The 17,590-nt window shown below is 57.6% G+C and overlaps 3 protein-coding genes across 11 annotated transcripts in view; 2 read left to right on the forward strand and 1 right to left on the reverse strand.

Annotated features, from left to right (window-relative positions):
- Positions 1–915: 915 nt before the first annotated feature.
- On the reverse strand, positions 916–1,458 carry LOC131590014 (uncharacterized; the record flags this gene model as incomplete). The annotated part of the gene is made up of 1 exon (XM_058859806.1): positions 916–1,458. A coding segment is annotated over one exon (543 nt), but the record flags the coding sequence as incomplete, so codon positions are not given.
- Positions 1,459–2,372: 914 nt separating this feature from the next.
- Positions 2,373–3,384, forward strand: EIF3K (eukaryotic translation initiation factor 3 subunit K). Its single transcript, XM_058859807.1, has 3 exons — positions 2,373–2,580; positions 2,812–2,937; positions 3,268–3,384. Exons 1-3 carry the CDS (start codon positions 2,373–2,375, stop codon positions 3,297–3,299), a joined length of 366 nt encoding a protein of 121 aa, XP_058715790.1. The 3' UTR covers positions 3,300–3,384.
- Positions 3,385–3,701: 317 nt separating this feature from the next.
- Positions 3,702–17,590, forward strand: part of ACTN4 (actinin alpha 4) — a 47,724-nt gene continuing 33,835 nt past the window's right edge. For 6 of the 9 annotated variants that reach the window (XM_058859860.1, XM_058859863.1, XM_058859866.1 and 3 more), the window contains exons 1-4: positions 3,702–3,939; positions 12,343–12,457; positions 14,200–14,319; positions 17,291–17,377. In XM_058859860.1, coding sequence (XP_058715843.1) covers positions 3,799–3,939; positions 12,343–12,457; positions 14,200–14,319; positions 17,291–17,377 — 463 coding nt within the window. In that variant the 5' untranslated portion in view covers positions 3,702–3,798. The remainder of the gene's footprint in view (positions 3,940–12,342; positions 12,458–14,199; positions 14,320–17,290; positions 17,378–17,590) is intronic. The other 3 variants (XM_058859859.1, XM_058859861.1, XM_058859862.1) reach the window with 1 other exon arrangement.

The following is a 17,590-nucleotide window of genomic DNA, read 5'->3' on the forward strand; positions in this document are numbered from 1 at the left end:
TGGTTTGGGGGGTCTGGGGAGGGTTTGGGGGGGTCTGGGGAGGGTTTGGGGGGTCTGGGAGGGGCTGGGAGGGTTTGGGGAGGGTTTGGGGGGTCTGGAGAGGGTTTGGGGTGGGGGGTCTGGGGAGGGAGGGTTTGGGGGGGTCTGGGGAGGGTTGGGGGGGTCTGGGGAGGGTCTGGGGGGGCCTGGGGAGGGTTTGGGGGGGTCTGGAGAGGGTTTGGGGGGTCTGGAGAGGGTTTGGGGGGTCTGGGGAGGGTTTGGGGGTCTGGGGAGGGTTTGCGGGGGTCTGGGGAGGGTTTGGGGGGGTCTGGGGAGGGTTTGAGGGGTCTGGGGAGGGTCTGGGGGGTCTGGGGAGGGTTTGGGGAGGGTTTGGAGGGGCCTGGGGAGGGTTTGGGGGGTCTGGGGAGGGTTTGGGGGGTCTGGGGAGGGTTTGGGGAGGGTTTGGGGGGGTCTGGGGAGGGTTTGGGGGGTCTGGGGAGGGTTTGGGGGGTCTGGGGAGGGTCTGGGGGGTCTGGAGAGGGTTTGGGGAGGGTCTGGGGGGGTCAGGGGAGGGTCTGGGGGGGTCTGGGAGGGTTTGGGGGGGTTCGGGAGGGATTGGGGGGTCTGGGGAGGGGCTGGGGGAGGTTTGGGGAGGGTTTGGGGGGTCTGGAGAGGGTTTGGGGGGGGTCTGGGGAGGGTTTGGGGGGTCTGGGGGGGTCTGGGGAGGGTTTGGGGGGGTCTGGGGAGGGTCTGGGGGGGTCTGGGATGGGTTTGGGGGGGTCTGGGAGAGGGTTTGGGGGGTCTGAGGAGGGTTGGGGGGGTCTGGGATGGGTTTGGGGGGTCTGGGGAGGGTTTGCGGGGGGTCTGAGGAGGGTTGGGGGGGTCTGGGGAGGGTTGGGGTCTGGGGGGGGTCTGGGGGGTCTGGGGGGTTGGGGGGGTGGGGGGGTGGGGCCTGGGGAGGGTTGGGGGGCTGGGGAGGGTTGGGGGGTCGGGGGAGGGTTGGGGGAGGGGGGGGGGGGGGGCTGGGGGGGGGGGGGGGGGGGGGCTGGGGGGGGGGGGTGGGGGGGGGGGGGGGCTGGGGGGGGGCTGGGGGGGTGGGGGGGAGGTGGGGGGGGGGGCGGGGGGGGGCTGGGGGGGGGCTGGGGGGGTTGGGGGGGGGTTGGGGGGGGGCGGGGGGGTCTGGGGGAGGGGTGGGGGGGTTGGGGGGGGGGGGGGGGGGGGGGGGGGGGGGGGCTGGGGAGGGTTGGGGGGGGCTGGGGAGGGGGGGGGGGGGGGGGCTGGGGGGGCTGGGGAGGGTGGGGGGGGCTGGGGGGGTTGGGGGGGCGGGTGGGGGGGGGGCTGGGTGGGGGGGGGGGGCGGGGGAGGGGTGGGGGGGTCTGGGGAGGGGTTGGGGGGGTGCTGGGGGGGGGGGGGGGGGGGGGGGGGGGGGGGTGGGGGGGGGTGGGGGCTGGGGGGGGGGGGGGGCTGGGGAGGGTTGGGGGGGGGTCTGGGATGGGTTTGAGGGGTCTGGGGAGGGTTTGGGGGGTCTGGGGAGGGTTTGGGGGGGTCTGGGGAGGGTCTGGGGGGGTCTGGGATGGGTTTGGGGGGTCTGGGGAGGGTTTGGGGGTCTGGGGAGGGTTTGGGGGGTCTGGGGAGGGTCTGGGGGGGTCTGGGATGGGTTTGGGGGGTCTGGGGAGGGTTTGGGGGGTCTGGGGGGGTCTGAGGAGGGTTTGGGGGGTCTGGGATGGGTTTGGGGGGTCTGGGGAGGGGTCCTGGAAGGGTTTGGAGGGGATCTTGAGGGGGTTTGGGGTGGTTTTGGGGGTCCTGTGTTTTGTTTAGGGGTCACTGGAGGAAGCTGGGGTTGGTTCAGGTGGGATTTGAGGGTCCCTGAGGGGGTTTTGGGGGTAGTTGGGGTATCCCAGGGAGGATTTGTGGGATTCTGGGGCTGTTTTGGGGGGAATTTGAGAATTCCTGAGGGAGTTTTTAGGGTTTAGAGGGGTTCTGGGGTGGAATTGGGGTATCCCAGAGAGGGTTTGTGGGATTCTGGGGGTGTTTTGGGGGGAATTTGAGGGTTTCTGGGGGAGTTTTTGGGGTTTAGAGCGGTTCTGGGGGGAATTGGGGTTATCCCAGTGAGGATTTGTGGGATCCTGGGGGTGTTTTGGGGGGAATTTGAGAATTCCTGAGGGAGTTTTTAGGGTTTAGAGGGGTTCTGGGGTGGAATTGGGGTATCCCAGAGAGGATTTGTGGGATTCTGGGGGTATTTTGGAGGGAATTTGAGGGTCCCTGAGGGGATTCTGGGGATATAGAAGGGTCCTGGGGGGAGTTGGGGTGTCCCAGGGAGGATTTGTGGGATTCTGGGTGTTTGGGGGGGAATTTGAGGGTGCCTGAGGGGTTTTTGGGGGTTTAGAGGGGTTATGGGGTGGAATTTGGGTATCCCAGGGAGGATTTGTGGGATTCTGGGGAGATACCAAAGGATTCTGGGGGTGTTTTGGGGGTTCTGGGCAGTTTTGGGGGGCTCAGTGACACCGTGGGGATCCTCCCCAGTCATTTGCCACGTGGTGGGGATCACGTACCAGCACATCGACCGCTGGCTGCTCGCCGAGATGCTGGGGGACCTCTCAGGTGAGGGGGCCTGGACGGGGTTTTGGGGTGTCCCAGGTGGAAATTGGGTTCTGGAGGGAGTTTGGGAGGGTCCTGAGAGGGTTTGGGGGGATCTTACAGCGGGTTTGGGAGGTCCAAGAGAGTCTGGGAGGGTTTGGGAGGTCTTGTTGGGATATAGGGGGTTTGGGGGGGGATTTTGGGGGTCTCTAGGGGGGTGTCTGAGCCCCCCCAGACCCTGCTGTGCCCCCCCAGAGTCGCAGCTGCGGGTGTGGATGAGCAAATACGGGTGGACAGAGCCGGAGCCAGGGCGGATCCTGATCTCCAACCAGGAGGAGAACATCAAACCCAAGAACATCGTGGAAAAGATCGACTTCGACAGTGGGTTGGGGGTCCTGGCTGGGGGTTGTGATAGCCTGGCAGGAGTTCAGGGAAGTTTTGGAGGAGTCCTGAGGGGAGTTTGTTAAGTATTACAACGATATGAGGAGATCCCAGGAGATTTTGGGGGTCTTGGGGAGGTGCAGAGGGGCCCTGGAGGAGGTTTGTGGGATCTTGAGAGGGTTTGGGGCAGTACAGGAGGGTCCTGAGGAATTTTGGATAGGTTTTAGGAGTCTGGGGATGGATACAGGAGAGGCCCAGGGGTGTCTGAGGGAGCTTGGAAGTAGACGGGGGTCCCGGACCCCCCCTCAATTCACCTGTTTTATCTCACAGGTGTGTCCAGCATCATGGCCTCATCTCTCTGAGACCCCCCAGCACCGACCCTTCAACACCAGCCCCCCAATTCCAACCCCCCAACCCAGTTTAACCAGTAAAGAGGCTCCAACGCGGGACTGGCCTCATTCCTGGGGGTCGCCAAAATGGAGGGGGGGCGCCTGAGGGGAGGTGGGCGGGGCTTGAGCGGTGGGCGGGGCTTCGATGGCGCCTGAGGGGAGGTGGGCGGGGCTTGGGGCGGGCGATGGGCGGGGCCTCGGCGGCGCCTGAGGGAGGTGGGCGGGGCTTTGGACGAGCGGTGGGCGTGGCATTGACACCTACATGGGGAAGTGGGCGGTGCTTGGGCGGATGGGGGCGTGGCCTCGATGGCGCCTGAGGGCGGGGGGCGTGGCTCCGCCTCGCCCGTGCGCGCGCGGCGCGGTGGGCGGGGCCTCGGGCGCGGCGCCTGCGCAGTTCGGGTGTGGGGGGGGCACGATTCGGGTCCGTGTCGCTGGCGCGTCCTCCGCCTGTCGCGACATCAGGGCGGCGATAATGGTGGATTACCATAGCGCGGGGCAGCCCCACCCGTACGGCGGGAACGGGCCCGGTCCCAATGGCGACTACATGGCCCAGGAGGACGATTGGGATCGGGATCTGCTTCTGGACCCCGCCTGGGAGAAACAGCAACGCAAGGTGGGGGGTGCTGGGGGGTCACTGGGGGGGGGGAGGGAATCGTGAGGGAATCGTGAGGGGCTCAGGGGCTCCTGAGGGGGTTTCAGAGTCGGAGGGGTCCCCTCGAGGTTTCCTGAGGGGTTTGAGGGGTCCCAGAGGCGTCAGAGCGGGGCAGGGGGGAGCTGGGCGGTCCGTGAGGGGATCCATGAGGGATCGGGGGGTGTCTGAGAGATCCCTGAGGGGATTCGGCTCTGAGGGAGACCCTTTGAGGGGTTCCGGGGGGAGCTGAGGGGGTTCATGAGGGGTCAGAGCCCGGAACGGGGAGATTTGGGGGGCCTGAGGGCTCCTTGAGGAGACTGGGGGGGCTCTGAGGGGGTCCGGGGGCGTCTGAGGGGTGTCAGGACCTTCTGAGGGGTCCCTGAGAGGGGTTCAGGGTATCCCCGAAAGATCCGAGCCGGGATCTGAGGGGAATCAGGACTTTTGGGGGATCCCTGAGCGGGATCAGAGCTGGAGGAGCCCCCTTAATTCCGTGTGGGGACACTTTGGGGACCCTCAGGGCTGTGTTTTGGGGGTGGGGGGGGACACGACACCTGAGGGACCCCAGGGCTGAGGGGTGGGGGTCCCCCAGGGCTGTGCTCGGGGGGTCTCCCGTGCTGGGCGAGGAGAAATGAGGGGAAATAAGGAGAAATAAAAGGCGGACAGCGCGATTTGAGCGGATCCCCAGGGATTTTCCCTGGTTCCGGGGGGGGCTCCTCAGGGTCCCCCCCCGCTCCATTCCGCTGGAGAAGCTTCCGGAGAGCTCCGGGACGGGATAAAGGGCACTGGGGAGAAAGGGGGATCCGCCGGGATCCGCCGCATTCCCGGGGGATCGGGAACGGGGAGGGTCCCTGGATCGTCCCCACACCCAAAAACCGGGACCCTCCGGCGTGGGAACCGCCGGGAGCTGGGAGGGGCTGGCCCGGAATTCCGAGCGGGCGCCGGAGTGTTCCGGGTTAATCACTGGAGACGGGCGGAATTCCGGCACTTTGGGGTGAATTCCGGCACTTTGGGGTGAATCCCCTTAGTTTGGGGTGAATTCCGGCACTTTGGGGTGAATTCCCTCGGTTTGGGGTAAATTCCCTCAGTTTGGGGTGAATTCCCTCGGTTTGGGGTGAATTCCCTCAGTTTGGGGTGAATTCCGGCACTTTGGGGTGAATCCCCTCGGTTTGGGGTGAATTCCGGCACTTTGGGGTGAATTCCCTCAGTTTGGGGTGAATTCCCTCGGTTTGGGGTGAATTCCGGCACTTTGGGGTGAATTCCCTCGGTTTAGGGGGTGAATTCCCTCGGTTTGGGGTGAGTCCCGGCAGTTTGGGGTGAATTCCCTCGGTTTGGGGTGAATTCCCTCAGTTTGGGGTTTCATCCCCTCGGTTTGGGGTGAATTCCCTCAGTTTGGGGTGAATCCCCTCAGTTTGGGGTTTCATTCCCTCAGTTTGGGGTTTCATCCCCTCAGTTTGAGGTGAATTCTCTCATTTTGGGGTTTTATCCCCTCAGTTTGGGGTTTCATCCCCTCAGTTTGGGGTGAATTCCCTCAGTTTGAGGTGAATTCCCGCATTTTGGGCTGAATTCCCTCAGTTTGGGGTGAATTCTCTCAGTTTGGGGTTTCATCCCCTCAGTTTGGGGTTTCATCCCCTCAGTTTGGGGTTTCATCCCCTCAGTTTGGGGGTGAATTCTCTCAGTTTGAGGTTTCATCCCCTCGGTTTGGGGTGAATTCTCTCAGTTTGGGGTTTCATTCCCTCATTTTGGAGTTTCATCCCCTCAGTTTGAGTTGAATTCCCGCAGTTCGAGGTTTCATTCCCCGAGTTTTTCCTTGAGTTCCCTGAGTTTTGTGTTCAGTTCCTGTCAGTCGCTTGAATTCCCTGAGTTTTGACATGAATTCCCTCAGGTTTCAGTTCATTTATTAATTCAGATTTGAGCTCTCTGTGTTTTGTCTTTAATCCCCTCAGTTTGGGGTGAATTCCCTCAGTTTGGGGATGACTTCCCTGAACTTGACTCCCCGAATTTTGGGCGAATTTCCTCAGTTTGGGGTTGACTCCCCTCAGTTTCGGGATATTTAGGGGGGATCCCGTGGATCCCCGGAGACGCCTCGGGATCGGGAATGCTGGGGTCAGTTGCCATGGTTACCTGCCATTTTCAGGTTTTTCTAAGAAAAAAAATCGGGTTAAATTGGATTATTTTTGGCACAGGAAGTGCAGGATGAGCTTCCTCCTCCTCTTCCTCCTCCTCTTCCTCCCATTCCCGGCGCTTCCCACTCCTCTCCCACGTTTCCCACCCTTCTCCTGTTGCTTCCCACAGCGTCTCGGCCGGGAATTTTAATTTTTTCCCGTGGGTTTGCCAGGATTTGGGGAGTTCGGGGGGTTAATTAGGCGTTAATGAGCGGCTTTTAGGAATTGTCCTTCCCGTCATTTTTCTGGGAATTTGGGAATGGTGAGACTGGAGTCACTCAGAGGCAGCTCCTGGATCATCTCCTGCTTTTCCCCGGGAATTCCTGGATTGGAATCCCGAATATCCCAAAGCCCCCTTTGGGTGGGGAAGGGGCTGTTCCCACCGGGAACGCGGCTTGGCCGCAGGGATTCGCTCTGGAATTCTCTGGAATTCCAGCAATGCGGCCGGAGCAGCGGGAGAGCAGCGGGAACAGCGTGTCCGACCCACGGCCGTCCGTCCTTCCTTCCTCCTCTTCCTCCTCCTCCCTCCACACGATTTTTTTTCACCCTGAACAGGTGTTTTTCCTCCCAAAAACCGCCTGTCCTGGGAATCAAACTCCCGAAAATCCTCGAGATTCCATCCTGGATCCCTCAGGATCCCTGACCCTGCCACAGGGATAATTCCTCCCTCTGCTCCTTGCCTCTGGTGATTTTTCCCCATTTTTCCCATTTTCCTGGAGTTTTCCATCTCCTGCCGTGTCCTTCCCACTCTCCTGCCTCAGAAATCTCAGGATTTTGGGTTTAGGAGCGATGTGTCCATCCTTCCTTCCTCCTCTTCCTCCTCCTCCCTCCACACGATTTTTTTTTCACCCTGAACAGGTGTTTTTCCTCCCAAAAACCGCCTGTCCTGGGAATCAAACTCCCCAAAATCCTCGAGATTCCATCCTGGATCCCTCAGGAGAACAGATCCCCCCCTGCAGGGATAATTCCTCCCTCTGCTCCTTGCCTCTGGTGATGTTTCCTCATTTTTCCCATTTTCCTGGAGTTTTCCATCTCCTGCCGTGTCCTTCCCACTCTCCTGCCTCAGAAATCTCAGGATTTTGGGTTTAGGAGCGATTTTTTGGGAAGGAACCTGGAAAATCCAGCCCAAGCCGGGCTTGGAGAGGTTGTTTTAAGCTGGAAAATCTTCCCAAATCCCCGTTTTTCCGGGAATTTTCAGGGGTGCTGCCCCCGGCGCTGCCGCACCCCCAGCGAGGCGTTGCCACTTCTGGAGCTTCTCATCCCCCCTGGAATGTGGGAACGCCCTGAGCCACCTGCGGAGCTTCATCTTCCCCAAAAAAAACCCAACAAAACTCAACTTCCCAAATCCCACCTTGCCTGGAATTCACCATTCCCAAAAATCCCAGCCCGGAACCCAATAAGGGCAAGGAATGAGGAGAATTCCAAGCTCGGGCCTCCCCCGGGAGCGAAATGCAACAGAAAACATCCGAAAAAACAACAGCAAAAACATTCCAGAGGAAGAGGAAAAACCGGGAATGGGGCAGCGGGGCTGGGATGAGGGGACTGACAGGGATGGGAGGCAGCACCACCCAAAAAAATCCCTCATTTCTGCTCCTTTCCTCATTTTTTATATTTTTATCTAATTATTACTGATCATTTTCCCCCAAATTTTGCTCATTTTCCCCAAATTTTGCTCATTTCCTTCAAATTTTGTTCATTTTTCCTAATTTTCCCGCAAATATTTTGCTGCTTTCTGCTCCTTTCCTCACTTTTTATATTTTTCTCTAGTTATTACTGATCCTTTTCCCCCAAATTTTGCTCATTTTCCCAAAATTTTGCTAATTTCCCTCAAATTCTGCTCATTTCCTTCAAATTTTGCTCATTTTTCCTGATTTTCAGGTATTTCCACAAATATTTTGCTGCTTTCTCCTCCTTTCCTCACTTTATATATTTTTATCTAATTATTATTGATCCTTTTCCCCCAAATTTTTCTCATTTCCTCCAAATTTTCCTTATTTTTCCTGATTTTCAGGTATTTCTCACAAATATTTTGCTTCTTTCTGCTCCTTTCCTCACTTTTTATATTTTTATCTAATTATTACTGATCCTTTCCCCCCAAATTTTGCTCATTTTCCCCCAAATTTTTCTCATTTTCCCAAAATTTTGCTCATTTCCCTCAAATTCTGCTCATTTCCTTCAAATTTTGCTCATTTTTCCTGATTTTCAGGTATTTCCCACAAATATTTTGCTTTTTTCTGCTCCTTTCCTCACTTTTTATATTTTTCTCTAATTATTATTGATCCTTTTCCCCCAAATTTTGCTCATTTCCCTCAAATTCTCCTCATTTCCTTCAAATTTTGCTCATTTTTCCCGATTTTCAGGTATTTCCCACAAATATTTTGCTCATTCCCACCATTCCTAATCATTTCCCCCCATTTTTTTGTCCCCTTTCCTGTTTTTTTTTTTGCAAACTTCCCAACTTTTTTGACTTTTCTCCAATATTTCAATTATTTTCCCCAATTTTCTGGTCATTTTCCCCATTTTTGGGGAACTTTTCCTGGTTTCTTGTCCTTTTCCACAGGTTCTGGATCATTTTCCTCAGGTTTTGGGCCCCTTTTCCTGGAATTATCATCTCATTCCCAGTTTTCTGCTCTTTTTCCAGATTTTCCTCACTTTTCCAGATTTTTGGGAATTTTTCCCAGGCTGAAATAATTTCCCACACTTTTTTCCTCATTTTCCTCATTTCTGGGTGACTTTTCCTCATTTTTTCACCTCTTTCCCCGTTTTTTTCCCCCTTTTCCCAGATTTTTGGCCGCTTCTCGTGGATTTTGGGTCGTTTTCCTCATTTTTTCCTCTTTTCCCCCCTTTTTTCCCCTCTCCTCTCTTTTCCTCCTTCCGAGGGACAAGCGGCGCCTCGTTAATTATGTTAATTATGCAAATGATGTTAATTAACCCCCACTAACGAGCCCTGGGGAACGCCTGGATGGGTTTTTTATTCCCTCTGGAATTTTCTTTTCATTTTTTATTCCCTCTGGAATTTTCTTTTCATTTTTAACGGGAATTTGGGGGCAAATTAATTCCCGCCCTAACGAGGCCTCGTTAACGACCTCAAATCCCAGGATTTTGGGGGGGAAAAGACCCCAAAACCCACCTGGAATTCTCGGGATTCCCACAGGGAGAAACTCCCAAAAAGGACCCAAAAATCAGGAATTCTGGGCGGCTCCCGAAGGAAAATCCTGATTTTGGGGTTTTTTAGGGGATAAATCGTTGTCCCTGAGGATTTCCTGGAAAAAATTCCCGAGGAATCGACCCAGGGCAGGATTCCCAGTGGGTCCAGTCTCCATAATTAGGGATTTCCCCCGGAAAAAATTGGGAATTCCCATTGGGATCGGTCACAAACATATCCTGAGGGATTTTCCATCCCAAAATTGGGTTTTGAGGAAAAAAACGGAGGGAAAGAGGGAGGAAAATGAATTTTCCAGCCCTGAAACTCCCAAATTTTCCACGTGGAGGAGGAGGACGAGGCAGATTTTCCGCCCTGCTGCCGTTTTCCGGTGCTTTCCATGGACAAAGAGGGATGAAAAAAGGGATAAACCCCTTTTCCATTCCCTGAAGTCCCAAATTTTCTGGGTAAAACTCATCTTCCAGCCCTGAAATCCCAAATTTTCTGGGTAAAACTCATCTTCCAGCCCTGAAATCCCAAATTTTGGGTGTAAAACTCATCTTCCAGCCCCTGAAATCCCAAATTTTGGGGGTAAAACTCATCTTCCAGCCCTGAAATCCCAAATTTTGGGGGTAAAACTCATCTTCCAGCCCCTGAAATCCCAAATTTTGGGGATAAAACTCATCTTCCATCCCTGAAATCCAAATTTTGGGGATAAAACTCATCTTCCAGCCCTGAAATCCCAAATTTTGGGGTAAAACTCATCTTCCAGCCCTGAAAATCCCAAATTTTGGGGTAAAACTCATCTTCCATCCCTGAAATCCCAAATTTTGGGTGGTAAAACTCATCTTCCATCCCTGAAATCCCAAATTTTGGGGTAAAACTCATCTTCAGCCCCTGAAATCCCAAATTTTGGGGTTAAAACTCATCTTCCATCCCTGAAATCCCAAATTTTGGGTGTAAAACTCATCTTCCATCCCTGAAATCCCAAATTTTGGGGGTAAAACTCATCTTCCAGCCCTGAAATCCCAAATTTTGGGGGTAAAACTCATCTTCCATCCCTGAAATCCCAAATTTTGGGGGTAAAACTCATCTTCCAGCCCTGAAATCCCAAATTTTGGGTGTAAAACTCATCTTCCATCCCTGAAATGCCAAATTTTGGGGGTAAAACTCATCTTCCAGCCCTGAAATCCCAAATTTTGGGGGAGGAAGGAGCTGGATTTATGGAAAACTCGGGAGCAGAGGTGGAGATGGGGACAAACCCCTTTTCCCAAGCCCAAAATTCGGGATTTTTTCCCGGTGTTTTCCCGGATTTGGGAGGGGAGGGTCCCCTCTCCGGCCCTGCTGTTGACACAATGCCTGGAAAACGCTTTTCCAGCGGTTCCGTGGGAAGGAAATTCCAGAGGCTCGTGCGGAATCTCCTTTTTTAGGCATTTTTGGGATGGTTATTTCTGTCCGGAGCCCGCCTGGAGTGAGGGGGGGTCGATCCAGGCGGGATTTATCCCGGATTCCGCCGCCCCCTCCTGCTTTGGGATCCATCCCCGCCCTTTGATCCATCCCAATCCCTGATTTTTGGGGGGAAACCCCTGGATTTTGGGGCTGTGCCCGTCCCCAGGGAGGAGCCAGGCTTCCCTTGGCACAGAAATTCCCAGGATTTGGCGGCGATTCCCACGTTTTTTTTTGGGAAGGGAAGGAGCGTTTGGGGTGGGATTTTGGGATTTTCCGGGAGCGGAGGGCTCAGAAAACTCGGGAAGGGATCCCGGAGCGGGATCTGAGCGGGATCCGAGCGGGATCTGTGACTCAGGGACCGCGCCCGGCCGCGCCCGGCGTTGGCATCTGCCGGCCTGGCACGGCCAAAGTCCCGGCACCGCCCGGAGCCGCCCCAAAAACCGGGATCTTCCCGGGAATCCCGGGATCCCCCCGCGTTTGGGGCTGGGTCCCGGTGTTTGGAGCGGGATCCTGATCCCAAATCCGGCCCCAAAAGCGGATTTTGGGGTGGAGCGATGGCAGCTCTGCAAATAACGGGAGCTGGGGGTGTGGGAGTGGGCATTCCCAGGGGGATCCATAATCTGGGATCATTCCCAGGGGGATCCGTAATCTGGGATCGATCGTTCCCAGGGGGATCCATAATTTGGGATTGGGCATTCCCAGGGGGATCCATAATCTGGGATCATTCCCAGGGAATCCGTGACCTGGGATCATTCCCTGGGGGGTCCATAATTTGGGATTGGGCATTCCCAGGGGGATCCATAATCTGGGATCGATCGTTCCCAGGGGGATCCATAGCCTGGGATTGGGCATTCTCAGTGGGATCCGTGACCTGGGACCATTCCCAGGGGGATCCATAATCTGGGATTGGGCATTCCCAGTGGGATCTGTGACCTGGGATTGGGCATTCCCCGGGGGATCCGTGACCTGGGATCATTCCCAGGGGGATCCGTGACCTGGGATCGATCGTTCCCAGGGGGATCCGTGACCTGGGATCATTTCCAGGGGGATCCATAATCTGGGATCATTCCCAGGGGGGATCCATGACCTGGGATCATTCCCAGGGGGATCCATAATCTGGGATCATTCCCAGGGGGATCCATAGCCTGGGATTGATCGTTCCCAGTGGGATCCATGACCTGGGATCATTCCCAGTGGGATCAGTAACCTGGGATTGATCGTTCCCAATGGGATCAGTGGGGTCACTCCTGGGATCAGTGAGGTCACTCCCAATGGGATCAGTGGGGTCACTCCAGGATCAGTGGGGTCACTCCTGGGATCATTCCAGGGATCAGTGGGGTCACTCCAGGGATCAGTGGGGTCACTCCTGGATCAGTGGGGTCACTCCAGGGATCAGTGGGATCACTCCAGGATCAGTGGGGTCACTCCCAATGGGATCAGTGGGGTCACTCCTGGGATCAGTGGGGTCACTCCCAATGGGATCAGTGGGATCACTCCTGGGATCAGTGGGATCACTCCTGGGATCACTCCTGGGATCACTCCAGGGATCAGTGGGGTCCCTCCCAGCAGGAAGAGGAGTCCCCACGCTCCCATTTTTCCCGTTTTTTCCCCCAAATCCGTGTTTTTTCGCAGACCTTCACGGCCTGGTGCAATTCCCACCTGCGCAAAGCGGGGACGCAGATCGAGAACATCGACGAGGATTTCCGGGATGGGCTCAAGCTGATGCTGCTGCTCGAGGTCATCTCGGGTAGGCCTGAGCCCCAAAACCCCAAACCGGACCCCAAAACCCCAAACCGGACCCCAAAACCCCAAACCTGGCCCCAAAACCCCAAACCGGACCCCAAAACCCCAAACCGGACCCCAAAACCCCCAAACCTGGCCCCAAAACCCCAAACCTGGCCCCAAAACCCCAAACCGGACCCCAAAACCCCAAACCTGGCCCCAAAACCCCAAACCTGGCCCCAAAACCCCCAAACCTGGCCTCAAAACCCCAAACCTGGCCCCAAAACCCCAAACCTGGCCCCTAAACCCCAAACCTGGCCTCAAAACCCCAAACCTGGCCCCAAAACCCCAAACCGGATCCCAAAACCCCAAACCTGGCCTCAAAACCCCCAAACCTGGCCCCAAAACCCCAAACCTGGCCCCAAAACCCCAAACCAGATCCCAAAACCCCAAACCTGGCCCCAAAACCCCAAACCTGGGGGGGGGGGGGGGGGGGGGGGGGGGGGGGGGGGGGGGGGGGGGGGGGGGGGGGGGGGGGGGGGGGGGGGGGGGGGGGGGGGGGGGGGGGGGGGGGGGGGGGGGGGGGGGGGGGGGGGTGGGGTGGGGGGGGGGGGGGGGGGGGGGGGGGGGGGGGGGGGGGGGGGGGGGGGGGGGGGGGGGGGGGGGTGGGGGGGGGGGGGGGGGTGGGGGGGGGGGGGTGGGGGGGGTGGGGGGGGGGGGGGGGGGGGGGGGGGGGGGGGGGGGGGGGGGGGGGGGGGGGGGGGGGGGGGGGGGGGGGGGGGGGGGGGGGGGGGGGGGGCCCAAAACCCCAAACCTGGCCCCAAAACCTGGCCCCAAAACCCCCAAAACCCCAAACCTGGCCCCAAAACCCCAAACCTGGCCCCAAAACCTGGCCCCAAAACCCCCAAAACCCCAAACCTGGCCCCAAAACCCCAAACCTGGCCCCAAAACCCCCAAATCTGGCCCCCAAACCTCGCCCCAAAACCCCAAACCTGGCCCCAAAACCTGGCCCCAAAACCCCCAAACCTGGCCCCAAAACCCCAAACCTGGCCCTGATCCGTTAACCCTGACCCCGATCCCTCACTCCTGACCCCAATCCCTCACTCCTGACCCCGATCCCTCACTCCTGACCCCGATCCTTTAACCCCGATCCCGATCCTTTAACCCTGACCCCGATCCCTCACTCCTGACCCCGATCCTTTAACCCTGACTCCGATCCCTCACTCCTGACCCCGATCCCTCACTCCTGACCCCGATCCTTTAACCCCGACCCCGATCCTTTAACCCTGACCCCGATCCTTTAACCCTGACCCCGATCCTTTAACCCTGACCCCGATCCCTTGGTCCTGATCCCGATCCCTCACTCCTGACCCCGATCCTTTAACCCTGACCCCGATCCCTCGGTCCTGACCCCGATCCCTCACTCCTGACCCCGATCCTTTAACCCTGACCCCGATCCTTTAACCCTGACCCCGATCCTTTAACCCTGACCCCGATCCTTTAACCCTGATCCCGATCCCTCACTCCTGACCCCGATCCTTTAACCCTGACCCCGATCCCTCTGTCCTGACCCCGATCCCTCACTCCTGACCCCGATCCTTTAACCCTGACCCCGATCCTTTAACCCTGATCCCGATCCTTTAACCCTGACCCCGATCCCTCACTCCTGACCCCAATCCTTTAACCCTGACCCCGATCCCTTGGTCCTGATCCCGATCCCTCACTCCTGACCCCGATCCTTTAACCCCGACCCCGATCCCGTTGCAGGCGAGCGGCTCCCGAAGCCGGAGCGGGGCAAGATGAGGGTGCACAAGATCAACAACGTCAACAAGGCCCTGGATTTCATCGCCAGCAAAGGCGTCAAACTCGTCTCCATCGGCGCCGAGGGTGAGGCCCCGCCTCGGGATCCACCGGGATCCATCGGGATCCACCGGGATCTGCCAGGATCCACCCCGGGGTCTGCCCCTTTTAGCCCCAAATCGGGATTTTGAGAGGTTTTGAGGGTGCCACAATCCCCTCACGGAGTCACGGGGAGTCCCTGAGAGTTCTGGGAATCCCAGGAATCCCAGGAATTCCAGGAATTCCGGGAATTCCAGGCTCAAAGGCAGCAGGTGCAGCTGGTGGAGGTGACGGCTGTTCCGGGGATTTTGGTGGAATGATCGGGAATTTGGAGTTTTCCGGGGGTTTAGGGGATGTGGGGGCGGAATTGGGTTGGAGAAGGGGCAAAATTGTGGAGCGGAGAAAGGAAAGCTCTGGAAAAAGGGAGGAAAAGAGGTGGGAAAGGGGAAAAAAAAGGTGGAGCAGGGATAGGGAAAAATGGAGAAGGGGAGAAACGTTGGAGATGGAAAAAAATGGGTTCAAGGAGGAAAAGAAACCTGGGAGAGGGAGAAAATCCTGGAGATGGGAGGAAAATAAAAGTGGAGCAGGGAAAAACCACCTGGAGAAGGGAGAAAATCCTGTGGGAAAGGGAAAGGAACACCTGGAGAAGGGAAAAACGCTTGGAGAGAGGGGAAAAAACCGGGAAGAACTCGGGGTTTGTCCTCCCTGAGCTGGGCTCCGTGCTCTGCCCAGGGCTGGGAGCGGATCCTTGGGATCCTTGTGGGATCTGGGACTGTTCCTTGTGGGATCTGGGACTGTTCCGATCAGGACCGTTCCCTTTGGGATCTGGGACCGTTCCCTGTGGGATCTGGGACTGTTCCCTGTGGGATCTGGGACCGTTCCCTGCGGGATCTGGGACCGTTCCCTGTGGGATCTGGGACCTTTCCCTGTGGGATCTGGGACCGTTCCCTGTGGGATCTGGGACCTTTCCCTGTGGTTCCTTGTGGGATCAGGATCATTCCCTGTGGTTCCCTGTGGGATCAGGATCATTCCCTGCAGGATCTGGGATCTTTCCCTGTGGTTCCCTGTGGGATCTGGGACCTTTCCCTGTGGTTCCCTGCGGGATCAGGATCATTCCCTGTGGGATCTGGGACCGTTCCCTGTGGGATCTGGGACCTTTCCCTGTGGGATCTGGGACCTTTCCCTGCGGTTCCCTGCGGGATCAGGACTGTTCCCTGCAGGATCAGGATCGTTCCCTATGGTTCCCTGCGGGATCTGGACCGTTCCCTGTGGTTCCCTGTGGGATCTGGGACCTTTCCCTGCGGTTCCCTGCGGGATCTGGATCATTCCCTGTGGGATCTGGGACCGTTCCCTGTGGTTCCCTGCGGGATCTGGGACCTTTCCCTGTGGTTCCCTGCGGGATCAGGATCGTTCCCTGTGGTTCCCTGTGGGATCTGGGACCTTTCCCTGTGGTTCCCTGCGGGATCAGGACCGTTCCCTGCAGGATCAGGACCGTTCCCTGTGGGATCTGGGACCTTTCCCTGTGGTTCCCTGTGGGATCTGGGACCTTTCCCTGTGGTTCCCTGCGGGATCTGGGACCGTTCCCTGTGGTTCCCTGTGGGATCTGGGATCATTCCCTGCGGTTCCCTGTGGGATCTGGGACCTTTCCCTGTGGTTCCCTGCGGGATCCCCCCAGGATCTGCCCCGGGGCCGGGCGTTCCCCGCTGGCAGCGGCTCCTGCCGGGCCGGTTTGTTGGGATCAGCTGGAAAACCTCGGGAAAGCTCCCGGAGCCGAGCGAGTCCCGACCGGCCCCGGAGCCGGGAGACGCCCGGCAGCCGCCCCCGTCCCAGGAATTCCCAAAAAACAAGGGAACGCTGCCTGGGATGGGCACGGGGAGCCTGGAATTCCTGCCCCTCTGGAATTCCTCTCTCCGGCGTTTCCCAGCTCTTTTCCAGCCCCGGCAATTCCACGGCCCCAGGATTCTGTGATCCTGTCCAGCGCGTGGTTCTCGGGATCTGGAATTCCGGGATCCCTCAGTTCTGCAATCCCACAGAGCCAGCGTCCCGTAATTCCCTCCGGTTTGGATCCCGTCATCCTAAAATTCGGTGTGCTGAGATCCTGTAAATCCGGGACCCCATAAATCCAGGATCTGTGATTCCCAGATCCTGTAAATCCGGGATCCTGTGATTCCTAGATTCCATAAATCCGGGATCCCATAAATCCAGGATCTGTGATTCCCAGATTCCATAAATCGAGGCTCCTGTGATTCCTGGATTCCATAAATCCAGGATCCTGTGATTCCCAGATCCCATAAATTCCAGATCCTGTAAATCCAGGATCTGTGATTCCCAGATCCTGTAAATCCAGGATCTCTTTAATACGGGATCCTGTGGTTCCTAGATCCCATAAATCCGGGATCCCATAAATCCAGGATCTGTGATTCCCAGATCCCATAAATCTGGGATCCCGTGATTCCTAGATTCCATAAATCTAGGATCTTGTGATTCCCAGATCCCATAAATCCAGGATCCTGTGATTCTCAGATCCCATGATTCCCAGATCCCATAAATCCAGGATCCCGTGATTCCCAGATCCCATAAATCCAGGATCCCATGATTCCCAGACCCCGTCAATCCAGGATCCCGTCAATCCAGGATCCTGTCAGTCCAGGACCCCGTGATTCCCAGATCCCGTAAATACAGGATCCTATAAATCCAAGATCTGGTAAATCCAGGATCCTGTGATTCCCAGATTCCATAAATCCAGGATCTTGTGATTCCCAGATCCTGTCAGTCCTGGATCCCGTAAACCCAGGACCCCATGATTCCCAGATCCCGTGATTCCCAGACCCCATAAACCCAGGATCTGTGATCGATTCCCAGATCCCGTGATTCCCAGATCCCATAGGATTCCCCCAGATCCATTCCTTCCAGCATTCCATGGTTCCTCACCTGGCCGATTCCAGGATCCCGTAACCTCCCGTCCCCCCTTTCCCTCGGGAGAATTCCCGCCCGGAATTCCGGTGCCTTTTCCGCGCAGAGATCGTGGACGGCAACGCCAAGATGACGCTGGGGATGATCTGGACCATCATCCTGCGCTTCGCCATCCAGGACATCTCCGTCGAAGGTAACGGCGGGCGGGATCCGCTCGGGATCCACCCGGGATCCGCTCGGGATCCGCCCGGGATCCGCTCGGGGTCCAGCCGGGGTCCAGCCCGGGATCCAGCCTGGGTCCAGCCTGGTATTCACCCTGGGATCCAGCCAGGGTCCACCCCAGGATTTGTCTGGGGTCCACCCGGGGATCCAGCCCAGGATCCAGCCTGGGATCCACCCGAGGATC

The sequence above is a fragment of the Poecile atricapillus genome, chromosome 31, assembly GCF_030490865.1.
Source record: "Poecile atricapillus isolate bPoeAtr1 chromosome 31, bPoeAtr1.hap1, whole genome shotgun sequence".
NCBI lineage: Eukaryota > Metazoa > Chordata > Aves > Passeriformes > Paridae > Poecile > Poecile atricapillus.

Coding starts and splice junctions, on each gene's coding strand:
- EIF3K (XM_058859807.1), top strand. CDS start 2,373: ATGGGGTGGAATTTGGGTATCCCAGGGAGGATTTGTGGGATTCTGGGG. Junction 2,581..2,811: donor GATGCTGGGGGACCTCTCAG/GTGAGGGGGCCT, acceptor GTGCCCCCCCAG/AGTCGCAGCTGCGGGTGTGG. Junction 2,938..3,267: donor GGAAAAGATCGACTTCGACA/GTGGGTTGGGGG, acceptor TTTATCTCACAG/GTGTGTCCAGCATCATGGCC.